Below are 15,445 nucleotides of genomic sequence, written 5' to 3' on the forward strand. Positions count from 1 at the left end.
TTTAAATATGGAATCTGTGCGGTTTAAAGTGTGTTATTATTCGAAATACTATCCGGTGTTTGTAGATATTACAGTATATTTGGTAATGTAGTCATTGTTCTAAAAGGTCGTTTGTTTGAAGTTTTGATATTGCGTTGATCACATAAACCTGGCAACCCCGATCTTTCCGCCGCTCTTCAATAACATCACTATAACTGCGCTGTTAGAGCGTGGGCTCTGAGAGATCCGCTGCTTACAGCTTTTCAGCTTCTTTTTCGAAGACTTTTCTGACAGCGTCAAACAAGGTAATATCAGATGTCTTCCCTGTTCATGAGATATGTATTTGAAGAGAAATTGTGCTTGGAAATGATTTCCCTTCTATGTTCATTTCAGGTGAACTGATGATAAATAACGGTCATGAACAAGTGGCTGTCGTAGCATTAGGACGGTGCTAGCAAACAAGCTAACAAGTTAGTTTAGCAATCTAGCTAGCTGTTATCTGTGGACATGTATTTTTATAGCAGGTTTCACTGCTGTCTTGATGCTTTTTGTCGACAATCGAGTTTTCTAGCACGATATACTCAAGTCAGGGAATATTTGTTGAAGGATTGTTCCCGTTAGCAAAGTACAATTTACCTTAGCTTAGAGTTCATTTATTAACTACGATTAATGACAACAGTTTCAACCAACAACGGATTTTCATCCAGGATCCGAATCGGAATCGTCTTCTCATGATATGCTGGTGCTATAAAAACATGAGAGCTATAAAAACTTTGCAAATTAGTAAAATAATTGATAAAGGTAAACATATTGTACAGTTAGTGGAGGGTGTGTAAATATGAAGCAGTGCAAATAATAATATTCTCCAATACACACGTGTGTACAAACATGCTCGCTTTTTATTTTAAAAGTAAATGTAAATGGACCTGTGTACTGATCAGCTCAAGCACTGTTTGTTATTGCAACTATTGCAGCAGAAATTAACTAACGAGTTTTAAGTCATGTTTAAAATACACTGTACTTCTGTTGTTTGCTTTGGAGTCCAAAAAATCTGTTTATTCTCACATTTATCACCTTGACATCAAAACACTATGAGACAATCGATCAGAATCATATCATTCATTTCTGGATTTTTCCGTTTGGATGTGTATATAAGCACCTTTTGCTTAAACCCATTCATTTTCAAGTGATCAGAAATATTGGAACAGGTTACTAAAAGGTGGTTCTTGCTCCCATGGTCTACAATGATTGATTGTTCTTGCTCCCATGGTCTACATTGATTGTTTAAATTCTACTGGGTTTTACCTGTGAAGATCAAGACTGTATTTAAAAATAGATACATATACCTTAAATTGACATGAAGACCAGGGAGCTGTTTAAGGGAGAAAGAATGAAAGAAAATCATTTTGCTAATGAAAAGCTGAGGAAAAAAGCAAAATTGGTCAGAGATATTGCACAGACATTGAGCTTAGTCAATACAACAGTTTGGAAATAATTCTGACAAAGAAGGAAACCACCAGTGTGCGAACAACCAGTCAGTCAAGAAAACAACAGCAGCAGTTGATGACTGAAACAGCTGTGAAGAAAATACCAAAAACAACAGTCCTGACAGGGACATCAACACACTCTAGAGAGCAGGGGTGAAGGTATCACAGTCTTCCTTCCAAAACACAGAAATATATAGGCAATACCACAATATATTTACCCGTACACAATATGTTAAAACCAAACGGCCAGATTGTAATTTGCAAAGAAAAACAGAGAAGGGACAAAACCAACATTAAGGTCTACTAAAGTGATAGAAAGGCCAACAACTTGTGTGTTAATAATGCAAAATATACAAGCTCAATGGTCTAGCATGGTGGAAGTAGTGTCATGGCTTGGGCTTGCATCTAGAACAGGCTCTTATCTTTACTAATGTTGTAACTCAAGACGGTAACAACAGAATCAATTAATCTACAAGACATCTACAAAAACATTCAGTCTGCAAATTTACTAAGACAATTTATTTGTTTGGGAGCAAGACAGTGACCCAAAACACTGCCAACATGACTTAGGACTTGTCACCAGTAGGAAATAAAAGGTTTTAGATTGACCAAGTGAACCAGCAGATCCAGCTGAGCAGCCATGTGCTTATTGCTTGGCACATACAAAAGTAAATATCAGGAGATGAAATAGAAAACTCTGCATTCTGCCAAACTGAAATGTTTGCATTTAATAGAAAAAACAAAGAATTCGCCTTTCTGATAATGTTGTAGGGGTTAAGCTATGTATAAACCTATTTTGAGCTATGTATATGTTAGGCTCTTAAATGTTATTTATTTTTTTTTTTTTTTGTATTACTTCTATACAGGGGCAATGAATGAAGAGGAGCAATTTGTGAATATAGACTTGAATGATGACAACATCTGCACCATCTGTAAGCTAGACACGGACAGAGGAACTCTGTCCTTCTGTCATGTCTGCTTTGAACTGAGCATAGAGGGTAAGTGTCTATGTTGGGGAAATGTTGTATTGAAATGGCTGTTTTGTTGATTTTAGGCTAAATATAGTTCCCTGTGCTTAATTTATCATTATCCGAGTCTGCTTAAAAGGGTTATGGAAACTGATTTTCATGCTTAACATAAAAAGAACAGTGTCAATTTAGTAAATAAAGCACATTGCTTAAGGTAGAATGGTGCGTTTTGTTTGTAAATGTATCGTGAGCCCACAGTTTTGAACATTTCAACATTGCCTCCATGACTGAATAAACAAAAACACACACTGCACATACGCATGGATATCACACCTACATCAAGCAAACATCGGCCACATGATGACATCATTCATGTATGAAAAATGACAAGCAGCAACTTCTAATTTACTGAAGTAAAGGCGTAAAAACTACTGAAATAGTGATAACAGTACTGTTTGTCCTGAAGCTTATCCGTAGTCCTGTATTAGCCCATTTACACACCAGACCAAAAAAATTACAGGCTCTCTAAACCCATCCTTGGTTATGAGTGAATGGTCTGAGTAAGAGTGAGTGAGATGAAGTGAATTTTAGCAGAAACACTGAGCAAAACTTTGACATGGACAAGTAAACATGAGGACAGGCCACAAATGTTGTGCTATGAACTGCAAACATTTTAAAAGCACAAAACAATGTAATGTTGTGTGGGAGTGATTTACTTTAGGGGACGACAGCCTATGTTACTGCTTGTGTCCAGCATGCAGTGCCATTGGTGTTAATATGCAAGTCTGCTCCTTATACATGAAAACCATATTCTACTGTGGTTTCCATGCTATGTGTAAAACCACCACAATGTGTGTGCATTGTCTCTGATTGTCAGTAGTTGAAATAACTGGCTATTTATAATCATTTGCTGCAGTGCTGCTGTATTTTGCATTTGATCTGTATCCTCTTGCAGATGTGATATGTGTCCTAAGCAAGCACAGTGTGGTTTAACTGCATAATCTCCCAGTTTACCTTAAAGTAAATTTGGTTCATAGCTGCTAAAACTGCAGGATTGTGCTTTTTGTGTTCAGTAGGTAACTCAGTGGGAAAGAGATTGAGAGAGAGATTCCAGCAGTCTTCAACCTCACTACAGAAAAACTGTGGAATGTGTTGCGTAGAAGCACATCAGACTCATTGTCGGTCAAAGAGAATGTCTGCATAACGGAAATTTCCAGAGACGTGGTGTACTAAAACAATACTTAAGAGTGTGTGTCGGTGTGTAATTTAAACAGTTACAGAGTGACTGATTAAATAGTAGTAAAGTTTGTATTGTAACAGTATTTTTAGATAAGCAAGTTATATATAAATATCAAATGTTAGGGTAGTGTGATAGTCTAATACAAAACTGATAGTTTCCAATAACTGCACACACAAAGTTCAATTCCCTTTAGAACATAGCAATTTGTAAATAATTTTCTAAAAAGAAATGACTCTATACTTCTTTACTTTTAATTCACTTATTGTTGCATTTAATGCCATGCGACAGTGCATAAAACAAGCTTAGTTCCCCTTGCCATTGTTGTTATAATAGCTATTAATTACGTATTCTTTTACCAGCTCATCTCTCTCTCTCTCTCTCTCTCTCTCTCTCTCTCTCTCTCTCTCTCAAAGTTAATAAGATGGGGAAAAAAATGCAACCTCTGTCCAAAAGACTTTTATAAATGTGAAAAAGTACTTTTAACAGAAGCAGTGTACTCCCTTAAATAACCACAACACAAAACACTATCTCTTTATTGCTGTTAATCTTATTCTTCAAATGCATCATCATTTCTAAACTTAAAACCATCATGTCATAGTTTTAGGATTTCTAAAGTTTCTCTGCGTACCCTCACACAGGAAAAGACTAGCACCTGGTCTCAAAATGTACTTCAAATTTCTGTTCTGGTGAAAATACATTTTGTTTAAACGTATGAAAAGTAGTGGGAAAAAAAACGAATTCTCCTGGTTGTTTCTTGCTGTGTATCTGTTGTGAAAAAAAGGGGGTGCATGTGAGCACAATTTTTCAAAACTTTTGCTGAATAATTTGACTTCTCTACAGCCATGCTGATTTGGCAGACACATAAATGTTTATATAATGCTATTATATGGGACTATTTTATTTTGAGTCAGCGTTTACTTTGTGATCAAGTACTACCAAATATACATGTAATTTTCAAAGTTTTACTGTGTCACAAGACTGTCAGAACTTCATTGTAGTGTTTTTGATATTGATATTGTATAATTTCAGGATAAATGTGTAATCAAGACTGTATAGAGATCTGTTGTATAAGTATATGTATTAAGGTATAAGTATAAGTATATATGTATTTTATATATATATATATATATATATAAAATATAATTTATTTATTTTTATTTTATTTTTTTGAGCAGCTGTTGACTTCACTTTATTTTTAGCAGTGAGTTGCTGTTTTTGACCATGAATGAAGACCTGTCCCAATTATACACACATGCCTACACACACATACACACAGCATCTTCCGGGTTCAAAAAAATGGGTCAAGGATCCAGTGTCCTATTTTGTATTTTAGGCTGAAAACCTCAGACTGATCCATTAGCTGTAATAAGAACACAGATGGAGTACTGGCAGGTCTATGGTTAGGATGCTGGACTTCTGATTTAAAAATTGTAAGCTCAAATTCTAGGATTGTGAGCCAGCCCTGGAGAGACGCTCTTCAACTGCTGAGTTGTATAAATGAGATAAATGTTACTCAGGATACCAATCTGTCAAATGACTGAATAAAGTGAATGTAATTAAGGTTTTTGAGCAGCATAAACATTACTATAACAGGAATATTTAACTTTTTCTAAAAAAAATATAATTAATTTTTGACATTTCATTACATGACTCTCAGGGTTTTTGCAGGGTGTTTGGATTACTCTTGATGATGCAATAAAACATGATGACAGAAACCTCTGACAATTATGGTGTTGATTGGCTTTGTTTTCCTCTCCTGAGTCTTCCCCATCTTGCAACATTCTAAATAAAAATTCAAACTCATTAAATAAAACATTAAGGGTGTGTATGTTGAGCCTGACTGTCCACATTAGAGCACTACCCTCATGCTGAACTACACACTGACATGAGACCTAAAGTGTTCAGCATGTGTTCAGTCATTTGAGTACAATCATTAGGCTACTCGCAATAGTTTTGTCATATGGCCAATGATATGACCAAGAATCTAAATTCATGCTCAGGACCCGCTACTGCTCAACTGTGTTCTGAGGTTGTGATTAGGACACTAATTTAGTCGATTAAAATTCTAAGAAGCAGGTAGACCAAATGCATTATTTTACAGTAAATTCCAGTTCTTGCATTGGGCTGTTTGTGAATATATAAATTGGTATAAATCACAGTCATAACAATGTTAATTTGTTAATCTGACAGTAGATTTGGAATATACTGTAAGTGATTAAAAAAAGCATAACTGAAGGATTTTGACAGGATATATAATGAGTTTAGATATGTAGGCACACATGACAGATTTTTATTTAATGACATCATAATTGTCTTTTTTGGATTTTTTTTTTTTACCTAGCCACAAATACACTATAATTTTACACAATGTAATTTTTTTTTTTTTCTGGTTTTACCTTACCCTGATGTGCTGCACTTTACAACTCTGCACAGTAATGTTTTCACCTCCTGCACTGTGACTGTAGTAGTCATATAGGATTTTTATCCAGAACCACTAGAAGTTGAGTAATAGTTTGAACTGTGAACACATTTAAGCGGTTAAGACGTTTGAATTTATACACTTTGGTTGTAAACGAGGTCAGGTCTTGTGTCACCCTCTCGCTTTCTTTTTTCCTGTTTCTTGCTCAATGTGGTTTATACAGCATGTAGGTACATGCACAGAAAATGGAAGCTGATTGTCAGGTTTTAAGCTCACGGCACCACTGAATTCATGTTTTAACATGTTTTAATGATGAACATTTTAAATTCTTGTATTCTCTGTTTTTTTTTTTTTTGTTTTTTTTTTTTTGCTTATATCTAATCCTTTGAATTTTTCTTTGAATTTTTCTTTTTGACCCATCACTGATCATATTTACTCAGTGCCTCTATTAATCTCGGTATCATTGTGTGAGATGAAACCCAAAGAATTCACCAGGTTCCCTTTTGGTTATGACAAAGATAATTTATTTTCATAGTTTATTAGGGAAAGTGCTTCCAATTTTTTTTTCTTGTATCTTAAGTCACTCGAAATAATTAGATAGTAATTAGGCTGCTTATATATTTGTTTTAAGTGTTAAAGCTATTTTGCTGTGTTTCAGTATGTGGTTGGTATTTCTGGTCTTTTTTTTTCAGATCCAGTTTTTCTCTTTTCCCTTTTTATAAATTGTAGTTTTTCAACCCAAGTAGACATAAAATGTTGTGTCCTTTGTGTAGAAACGGTAGGGTGTTTTGTGTGGTTGGTTTAATTAGGACACATTGCCATGGTAAAAACAGTTCCTTTGTTGCATTCTTGATTGTCCCCTGTTCTTCCTGAGATTAAGATGACGGTGATGGTATCGCAATCTGAAACAAGTTATATGGAATCTCTAATAATCCTATATCTGTATGATAGGAAAAAATCTGGCTTTTGTCCAAGTCAGAGCACTGTTTTTAGAACACATTTAAATTTTGCACAAAGCTTTTCATGCAAAGCTGCAGAAACATGACATATTTGTGAGCTTGCTAACTTCCACTGGAAAAAGCTACTGAAGTAGATCACATTTTCCCTTAAATCAGCTTGCTGCAAATCTTTTTCCTCTAAAGACTGGTATATGCATGGGGCAGTAACATAATCTTTAATGTGCTGGTGTACTTATACACCATTTATATTTATTCTATGTGCATTATATAATTGCCTTTTTCATGGGTATAACATTACTGTCAGGGATATGTTTTTTTCAGTCATCTTTTAATCCAGATTTGAAGAACCATTTAATCTATATTTGGCTCTTCCTTTAATTGTGTGCCATATCTTTTTTTCTCTGGAAAACAGGACATGGACCAAATGAACTTTATACAATAGGTAATTGCCTAAAATCTCAAGATTCAATAAAAATCTTTTTAAAAAAAACGTAAGCAGGATGTACTTGTGTATTTTAGGTGTGTCTGCTGCCACTCTGCTACACTCCACATCTTTGCGTGGGCACAGGGACTGTTTTGAGAAGTACCATCTCATTGCCAACCAGAAGGTCTCACATGGCAAGACCTCACACAGTACCTATGAGGGTGTCAAACGTGCGCTGAGCCAGCAGATCAGTCGCATTGTGCAGTATGCCCAGAACAGAGACTCTGGCTCTAATCACCAGCTCCTGTTTCACACGCATCGGAGTGACGGAAAGTTGACGACCCAGTCAGGTGCCCAGGTTCCTAGATATGCCCCTCGCTGGGTGGAGGGTGCATGTCCAGGGGAAACGGAGGATCTTGAGCTTCTCCAGGACTCTGGGCAGCTGTGGAGGAATGAACAGAAGCACACACTGCAACAGCAGGGAGGCGGAGAACAGCAGGAAAGACATACAGGACACAGCCGAGAGGGATGTGAGTACAATTTAAGTCCTTTAAAAAATATCTTGTCAACTCTTTCATTTCTGGCAGATAAAACTTGCTGTTCCTTATCATGAATTTGCTGTCATTGTTTCAATAATGCTTATTAAGTATGAGAATGATATAAAGGACATGCATTCCACATTTAGACACATTTTATATCTGTTTGACTCACTTATAATATATGACTGTCCAGGGATTCATTCCAAAATAATGCTTTTGCTGGTATTTAAGAGAGATAAGGTCTTAACTGTTACTGAAATTTATGATTGGTCAGAAGAATGTCTCAAGGTTGCATACCGAGCTGCTGAGTTCCCCTCATGCTTTTCTGAATAAAATCAAGTTTATTCACTGCTCTTGTAATGTAACACATCAACTAAGATGTTATTTAGCAGTTCTGTGCTTTAGACCATTTATTTTCTTTTGCAGTGGTGAAAATGAGTGTGGAAGAGCTGCATCAGCTGAACTCACAACTCTTGTTGCAGATTCAAGGTAAGCTGTTGTAGAAGTTGATGAAAACCCAAAACACTTAAACCTCTTTCTTTGTTAATTGTGAATTTAAATTTCTAATTTGTAGAATTCTGGAAAACCTTCTGTTCCTATTTCATATCTATATACACCTTAATCTTAAGTTGATACACCTTTTTAGAAAAACTGTGTTTGTCGTAAGCATGTGCCTGGTCATTTAAAAATAATTACCCAGAGATGGGTATTTACACATGATTTCTGTTTTGGTGTGTGGGCATAAAAATATAAATTTCCCCAAATCAATTTTGTGGGTATTAGCAATGTTTACTTTGACCCATAATAAATATGTAACTTTTACATACCGAATGTAACTTAATGTCTTCTGATCTAAAACCACTTTTGTTTGCCAGGGTTTCCCAAACCTGTTTCTATTTCCTGTACTCTGCTGCTTTTGTACATAATGTATTCTTTGTATTCTTGTGCACCCCCACCCCGGTATCTTATCATTCTAGAGCATTCTAGGTTACTTCATAACACCACTAGATCATGGAGTGCTGACAGCTAGCTGGATTTAATTGAGCTTGTTAACAAGCAAGTTAAGTATACAGTAAGGCTAAAAATTCAGTCTTGTTTGATTGTACCCTTTCTTTCTTTGCCCCTCTCTCTTTCTCTATTTCTCTGTCTGTCTCAGAGGTCTTTGAAGAGCTTTCACTCGCTGTGCAAGAGAAGGATTCTTTGACATCTCAGCTCCATGTTCGTCACATTGCAATTGAGCAACTCTTTAAGAACTGCGCCAAACTCCCATGGCTTCAGATTGGCAGAGCCGGGGTCAAAGCCAGCAATCCCTCAGTGGAGTGAAATGTGAGTTGTCCACCGTGGATTGAAGAACTTCCTTCAGTCTGAGGTGACCAGGATAATGGTTACACTTGAGTCACATGCTCTGTACTCCATGTGTATAATCTTGAGTAGATGTGGTCGATGTATTTGTTACCGCAGTATTTGGAAAAGAGAAGTCTTGAATGTGACCAACACAAGGAGTTTTGGACCTTCTTTAAGGTGGACCTGTGGTTACTATGCAGACTGAGGTCAGCCTGACCCATGACCTCATCAACATTAACTTGAATATTGTTTTTTAATACTTTTATGTTATGTCTGACATTTCTATTTATTGCTGTTAGTAAATATTATTTTTGTACATTTTTCTCTTTTGAATTTAAACAGTGGGTGCTTCTATAACTGTGCATGAATACTGGCGTATGGGTTGATTGACTCTGGTGTTACTGTGGTAATGTTTGCTTAGTGTTTGCTCAGAAGGGAGTCTCTCTGACTATTGCAGTGGAATTGTGGTTTCCAGCTATGATCTCCTTTTCTCTGCCTGTACAACACAATATAAAGATTAGGGATGTAAACCTCAGGCTTTAACAAGATGTGATCTGATCCATAAAACAAGAAGTCAATATTAAATAACAGAACTCTGTGTGATATAAATAATTAGCCCCCAATTGATATGTGGGCAACTGTTGTTCAAAGTCTGTGGGACGCCTGCTATTAGTTTATAGAGGAGGATTATTATGTATCAGAGATATTGACCAATCAACTTGTTACAACAGTTGTTTGAACTTGTGATAGCTGATTGGTTTTATTTCAGGCCATGCTTTATTAATCAATCATTATCTGCTTAATAAAGAGAAAGATATATTGGTTTACTACACAGAAGTTGGGTACAGTTTGCTTCCTTAACTTGCTTTGACATTGCAGTATATACATTATGTATGTCTTCTATTTTCATAAAGCCCTTCAAGACACCCCAATTCCCCCCCAATTCCAGGTTCTTCCTATGTAGGTTACAAAACTTTTTGTCATCAAATAATCAGATGTTCAAGTTACTTGAGGATATAAATAGGGATTGTTTGCACCTTTAAAAGCCTAACCAAAGCCTGTTGCCTAAAGGTAACATAATTCAGTGTTTTGTTTTACGTAAGAATTGTTGCAAGACTAATAGTACATTTATGTCTATTATTTAATATTTAATTGGTTTTTTTGTTGTTGTTTTTTTCAAATATTTCAGTACATTAAAATTTGGAAGTCATGTTTTTCAAATCATTTCGTGTTAAGTTAGAACCTTAGAAAGATAATAGTTTAGTTTCAAACACACTTTCGTATATATATTTGGGAAGAGGGCGCCACCTGGTGGTTTTACAGAAAATCTGTTCACGATAGTATAATTGGTGCAGTTTACTGATAATGAAACTGAATTCAAATTAAGCTGTTCGAATGTGTCTTTTTAAATGTAAAAAAATATATATTTTATTAAGAGAAAAATGCTTCTCTTTGTAAGAGACTAATATGTTATTTGACCCAACTGTGGGTTGTATGAAAAGTGTTCTGCATGTCTGGTGCTTGATATGCTGTACAAAGTTGGCATTGTTGTACGCATGTAACTTCTGCTTTTTATTTGTGTGTGTGTGTGTGTGTGTGTGTGTGTATGTGTGAGATATATATATATATATAAATATATATATATATATATATATATATATATATATATATATATATATAATTAGTTATTAAATTTGTGTTAATTTTTTGGTAGTGTTTTAGCTTTTCTTGAGACCTATAAACCATGCACTATTTTAAAAAAAATGCCACCAAAAATGTACTGAGAATGCTTAATTTTTTGCAGACTGTGGATTTCAGCTGATGTTCACGGGTACAGGGTTAGATACAAACTGCATTAAATAATGTTATCTTTTAAAAAAAAAAATCACATAAAACTTATGTTTGGAATGTACAATTTGTTTCTATCAGTTAATTTTTTAAAGATTTATCTATCATTCTTGTTTAAGTGTATTATATTTTTTCCCCAACAGCTCTGCAATAATGTGTGATTGTGTAGTGGTTCTTTTGTATATTGTATATTATGCCAGTAAATAAATACAGATATTTTTTTAAACATGCATCTGCCTTGTTATATATGCACAGTTATTGTCTCCTGTTTTTATTTCTACAATTCTGTATATTAAATGTTGTCTCTTTTTTATGCCCCAGGTTGCGGGTGACTGTGTGACAGGATTAATTATACTGTTAGGACAACAAGTAGATTTTATAATTTTAGCTCCACTGCTGGTAAATCTAAGGGTATAAATCAATACATACAATTATTCACCACATCAGGGCTGCAACAACAAATTGATCAAATCGATAATGAAATTTGATGTCAATTAATGCTGTTATCGATCATTTCGTCTCCTCAAGTTACGGCTGAACATGACAGCAAAATAGCACAGTCGCTTGTGAAATGGCGAAGAGTATCACGTCAACCAGCAGCAGGAAAAAAGTGTGTGTCCCAAGGATGAAACGAAACATCAGCACAGTAAGCAAAAACTGTTTATCCTCATCTTGTGAAAATTGAATAAATTAATAAAGTGCTATTGTGTAAACTGTTTGTTTGCTAATTTTGGGACAGTCGCACTGGATCAGTTTTGTCGTGACTCGCCAGCATCCTGAATTATCATTGAAAATAATACAAATGTTGATTTACATAAATTGCTTCACTTTGCATATTCAAATGGTTTTATTTATTTATTTATTTTTTCCTTCTAGAACAACTTAGCTTGAGTGAATTTGTTGAAGGAAAAATCCCCCATGCATTCAACACACTATAAGCTTTATAAAATGTCTCAATTAAAGGTAGTTAAACTCAATATGTGGCTTTTGCAATACCCTGAATTAAGTGTTTTAAAACAAAAAAAAACCTATTTGATAAATCGAAGAAAAATTAATCATCCGATTATTCGATAATCAATATAATCATCAGTTGCAGCCCTACACTATAATTCTCACCTACAGTAGACATCTGATTTCTCTAATCTTGTATTTGATCGATATAGATTCATCTTTAAATTGTATCATTCTGCTTTCCACTACACAAAAAGAATATTTTTACATATTGATATATCAGATATAGATCTAAAGGAAGCCATGACCATTCTGTTTCCAATTTTGCCTCTTTTTTTCTGACAGCCAGCAATGTGTAATCAATTCTTTTGAACCCTCTTTATATCTACATATAATCTTATACCTTACAGCTGACAAACTTTGAGATTTTGAAATTTAAGTTATAAACCTTAAACTCTCTCTAAATCTTACATTTATAAATCTATATCGGTAGTATACATTTTAAACCTTTTAAACATTTAATATGCTCCCCAAAGTTAATTTATAATTTTTTTTTATTATATTTGTTATTTGGCAGATTATTGCAGTGGGTCCAAGATTTAAACAGAAAACCTCAAAGTTTTGAAACCATCTTCCTCTATTCACAAATGTCAAAGTATCATTTCTCAGCTCCACTGTGTTACAATCTGGTCTTCTCAGTGATTGTGCACAATGACCACATTGTAGTTTTTATTGTATTGTATTTTTATTTTAGTTGCGGGTTTTATCTAAAGATGTTAAAAAAATAAATAAAAAAGTTTATCTTTGAAGGTTAGGGTTAGACTTGGGTGTAGATAAGGGATTAATTAGCTGTATACATATTTACACTATATGGACTTACTAATGTTTAACCATATGATTTGTATGTGCTGTTTGAACAGCCTGTTCCACATTTAGTCCCCATTTGCTGTTATAATGACCTGCACTCTTCTGAGATGTTTCATTAAGATTTTTCAGTGTGCTTGTGCAAATTTGTGCTTTTCAGCCACAAGGACATTAGTAAGTCAGGGGCTGATGTAGGGGATGCCTCCAAATTTACAACTTGTGGTTGTAATTGCTTGCAGATAGAGAGACTTTTACTTGCCACATATAATTTTAATACAGTGAAATTTTTTAATTTAACCACGGAATTTGGGGATGGAGAGCACAGATGATGATAGAGCACAGATACAGCATACTTGGAGCAGAGAGTTAAAGGTGCTCAGGGGCTCATCATCTAACTTTCTATCTACCTCTATATATGTGTGTGTATGTGTGTATATATATATATATATATATATATATATATATATATATATATATATATATATATATATATATATACAGTACAGACCCTAAGTTTGGACACACCTTCTCATTCAAAGAGTTTGCTTTATTTTTTGAAAATTGTAAAGTCACACTGAAGGCATCAAAACTATGAATTAACACGTGGAATTATATACATAACAAAAACAAAAAATACATTCAAAGTAGCCACCTTTTGCTTTGATTACTGCTTTGCACACTCTTGGCATTCTCTTGATGAGCTTCAAGAGGTAGTCACCTGAAATAGTTTTCACTTCACAGGTGTGTCCTGTCAGGTTTAATAAGTGTGATTTCTTGCCTTATAAATGGGGTTGGGACCATCAGTTGTGTTGTGCAGAAGTCAGGTGGATACACAGCTGATAGTCCTGCTGAATAGACTGTTAGCTGCTTTTTCCTTGCCATAATAAAAATCCTAAGTACAGAAAAACGAGTGGCCATCATTACTTTAAGAAATGAAGGTCAGTCAGTCCGAAAAATTGGGAAAACTTTGAAAGTGTCCCCAAGTGCAGTCACAAAAACCATCAAGCGCTACAAAGAAACTGGCTCACATGCGGACCGCCCCAGGAAAGGAAGAACAAGAGTCACCTCTGCTGCTGAGGATAAGTTCATCCGAGTCACCAGCCTCAGAAATCGCAGGTTAACAGCAGCTCAGATTAGAGACGAGGTCAATGGCACACAGAGTTCTAGCAGCAGACACATCTCTACAACAACTGTTAAGAGGAGACTGTGTGAATCAGGCCTTCATGGTAGAATATCTGCTAGGAAACCACTGCTAAAGAAAGGCAACAAGCAGAAGAGACTTGTTTGGGCTAAAGAACACAAGGAATGGACATTAGACCAGTGGAAATCTGTGCTTTGGTCTGATGAGTCCAAATTTGAGATCTTTGGTTCCAACCACCATGTCTTTGTGCGACGCAGAAAAGGTGAACGGATGGACTCTACATGCCTGGTTCCCACCGTGAAGCATGGAGAAGGAGGTGTGATGGTGTGGGGGTGCTTTGCTGGTGACACTGTTGGGGATTTATTCAAAATTGAAGGCATACTGAACCAGCATGGCTACCACAGCATCTTGCAGCGGCATGCTATTCCATCCGGTTTGCGTTTAGTTGGACCATCATTTATTTTTCAACAGGACAATGACCCCAAACACACCTTCAGGCTGTGTAAGGGCTATTTGACCAAGAAGGAGAGTGATGGGGTGCTGCACCAGATGACCTGACCTCCACAGTCACCGGACCTGAACCCAATCGAGATGGTTTAGGGGTGAGCTGGACCGCAGAGTGAAGGCAAAAGGGCCAACAAGTGCTAAGCAAGAGAATGACAAGAGTGTGCAAAGCAGTAATCAAAGCAAAAGGTGGCTACTTTGAAGAACATAGAATATGACATATTTTCAGTTGTTTCACACTTTTTTGTTATGTATATAATTCCACATGTTAATTCATAGTTTTGATGCCTTTAGTGTGAATCTACAATTTTCATAGTCATGAAAATAAAGAAAACTCTTTGAATGAGAAGGTGTGTCCAAACTTTTGGTCTGTACTGTTTATATATATATATATATATAATGTATGTGTGCGTTATTTATAGATATATATTATAGAGTATAAATAATGCCTTAAATAATTTAAGATTATGAAATTGTATAGGCAATTTTTAGAACAATAAATCTGAAAATAGGGAAATGCAATGAGGGAAGACTGAGAATCTCGAAACTACACGCACACATGCTTCTGCAATACGAGCGCTTCTGGAGCGCAGACACAACACGATTGTATACCAAATAGTTCTCCTGGGCTCCTAGGGAACTATATGATTACTTCTAGATGTTTAATTAGTACCATGTGAAGTCCCCATGAGTAGGGAACAAGTTTTTATTTGTAATCCATCCTACATTCAGAAGGGCCATTGGCCCCGCCCACTCCAGTCACCGGAAGGTTGGATTT

The 15,445-nt window shown here is 35.5% G+C and overlaps 1 protein-coding gene across 2 annotated transcripts; it reads left to right on the forward strand.

The window, feature by feature from the left end:
- The first annotated feature begins 142 nt into the window (after positions 1–142).
- On the forward strand, positions 143–9,675 carry c11h21orf91 (chromosome 11 C21orf91 homolog). 2 transcript variants are annotated; one of them, XM_046861470.1, is made up of 6 exons: positions 143–284; positions 2,333–2,464; positions 7,465–7,494; positions 7,572–8,006; positions 8,442–8,504; positions 9,172–9,675. In XM_046861470.1, exons 2-6 carry the CDS (start codon positions 2,338–2,340, stop codon positions 9,336–9,338), a joined length of 822 nt encoding a protein of 273 aa, XP_046717426.1. In that variant the 5' UTR covers positions 143–284; positions 2,333–2,337; the 3' UTR covers positions 9,339–9,675. The 2 variants fall into 2 exon arrangements, with proteins under 2 accessions (XP_046717426.1, XP_046717427.1); XM_046861471.1 differs by lacking the exon at positions 7,465–7,494.
- Positions 9,676–15,445: the final 5,770 nt, after the last annotated feature.

This window comes from Silurus meridionalis, chromosome 11 (assembly GCF_014805685.1).
Source record: "Silurus meridionalis isolate SWU-2019-XX chromosome 11, ASM1480568v1, whole genome shotgun sequence".
Taxonomy (NCBI): Eukaryota; Metazoa; Chordata; class Actinopteri; order Siluriformes; family Siluridae; genus Silurus; species Silurus meridionalis.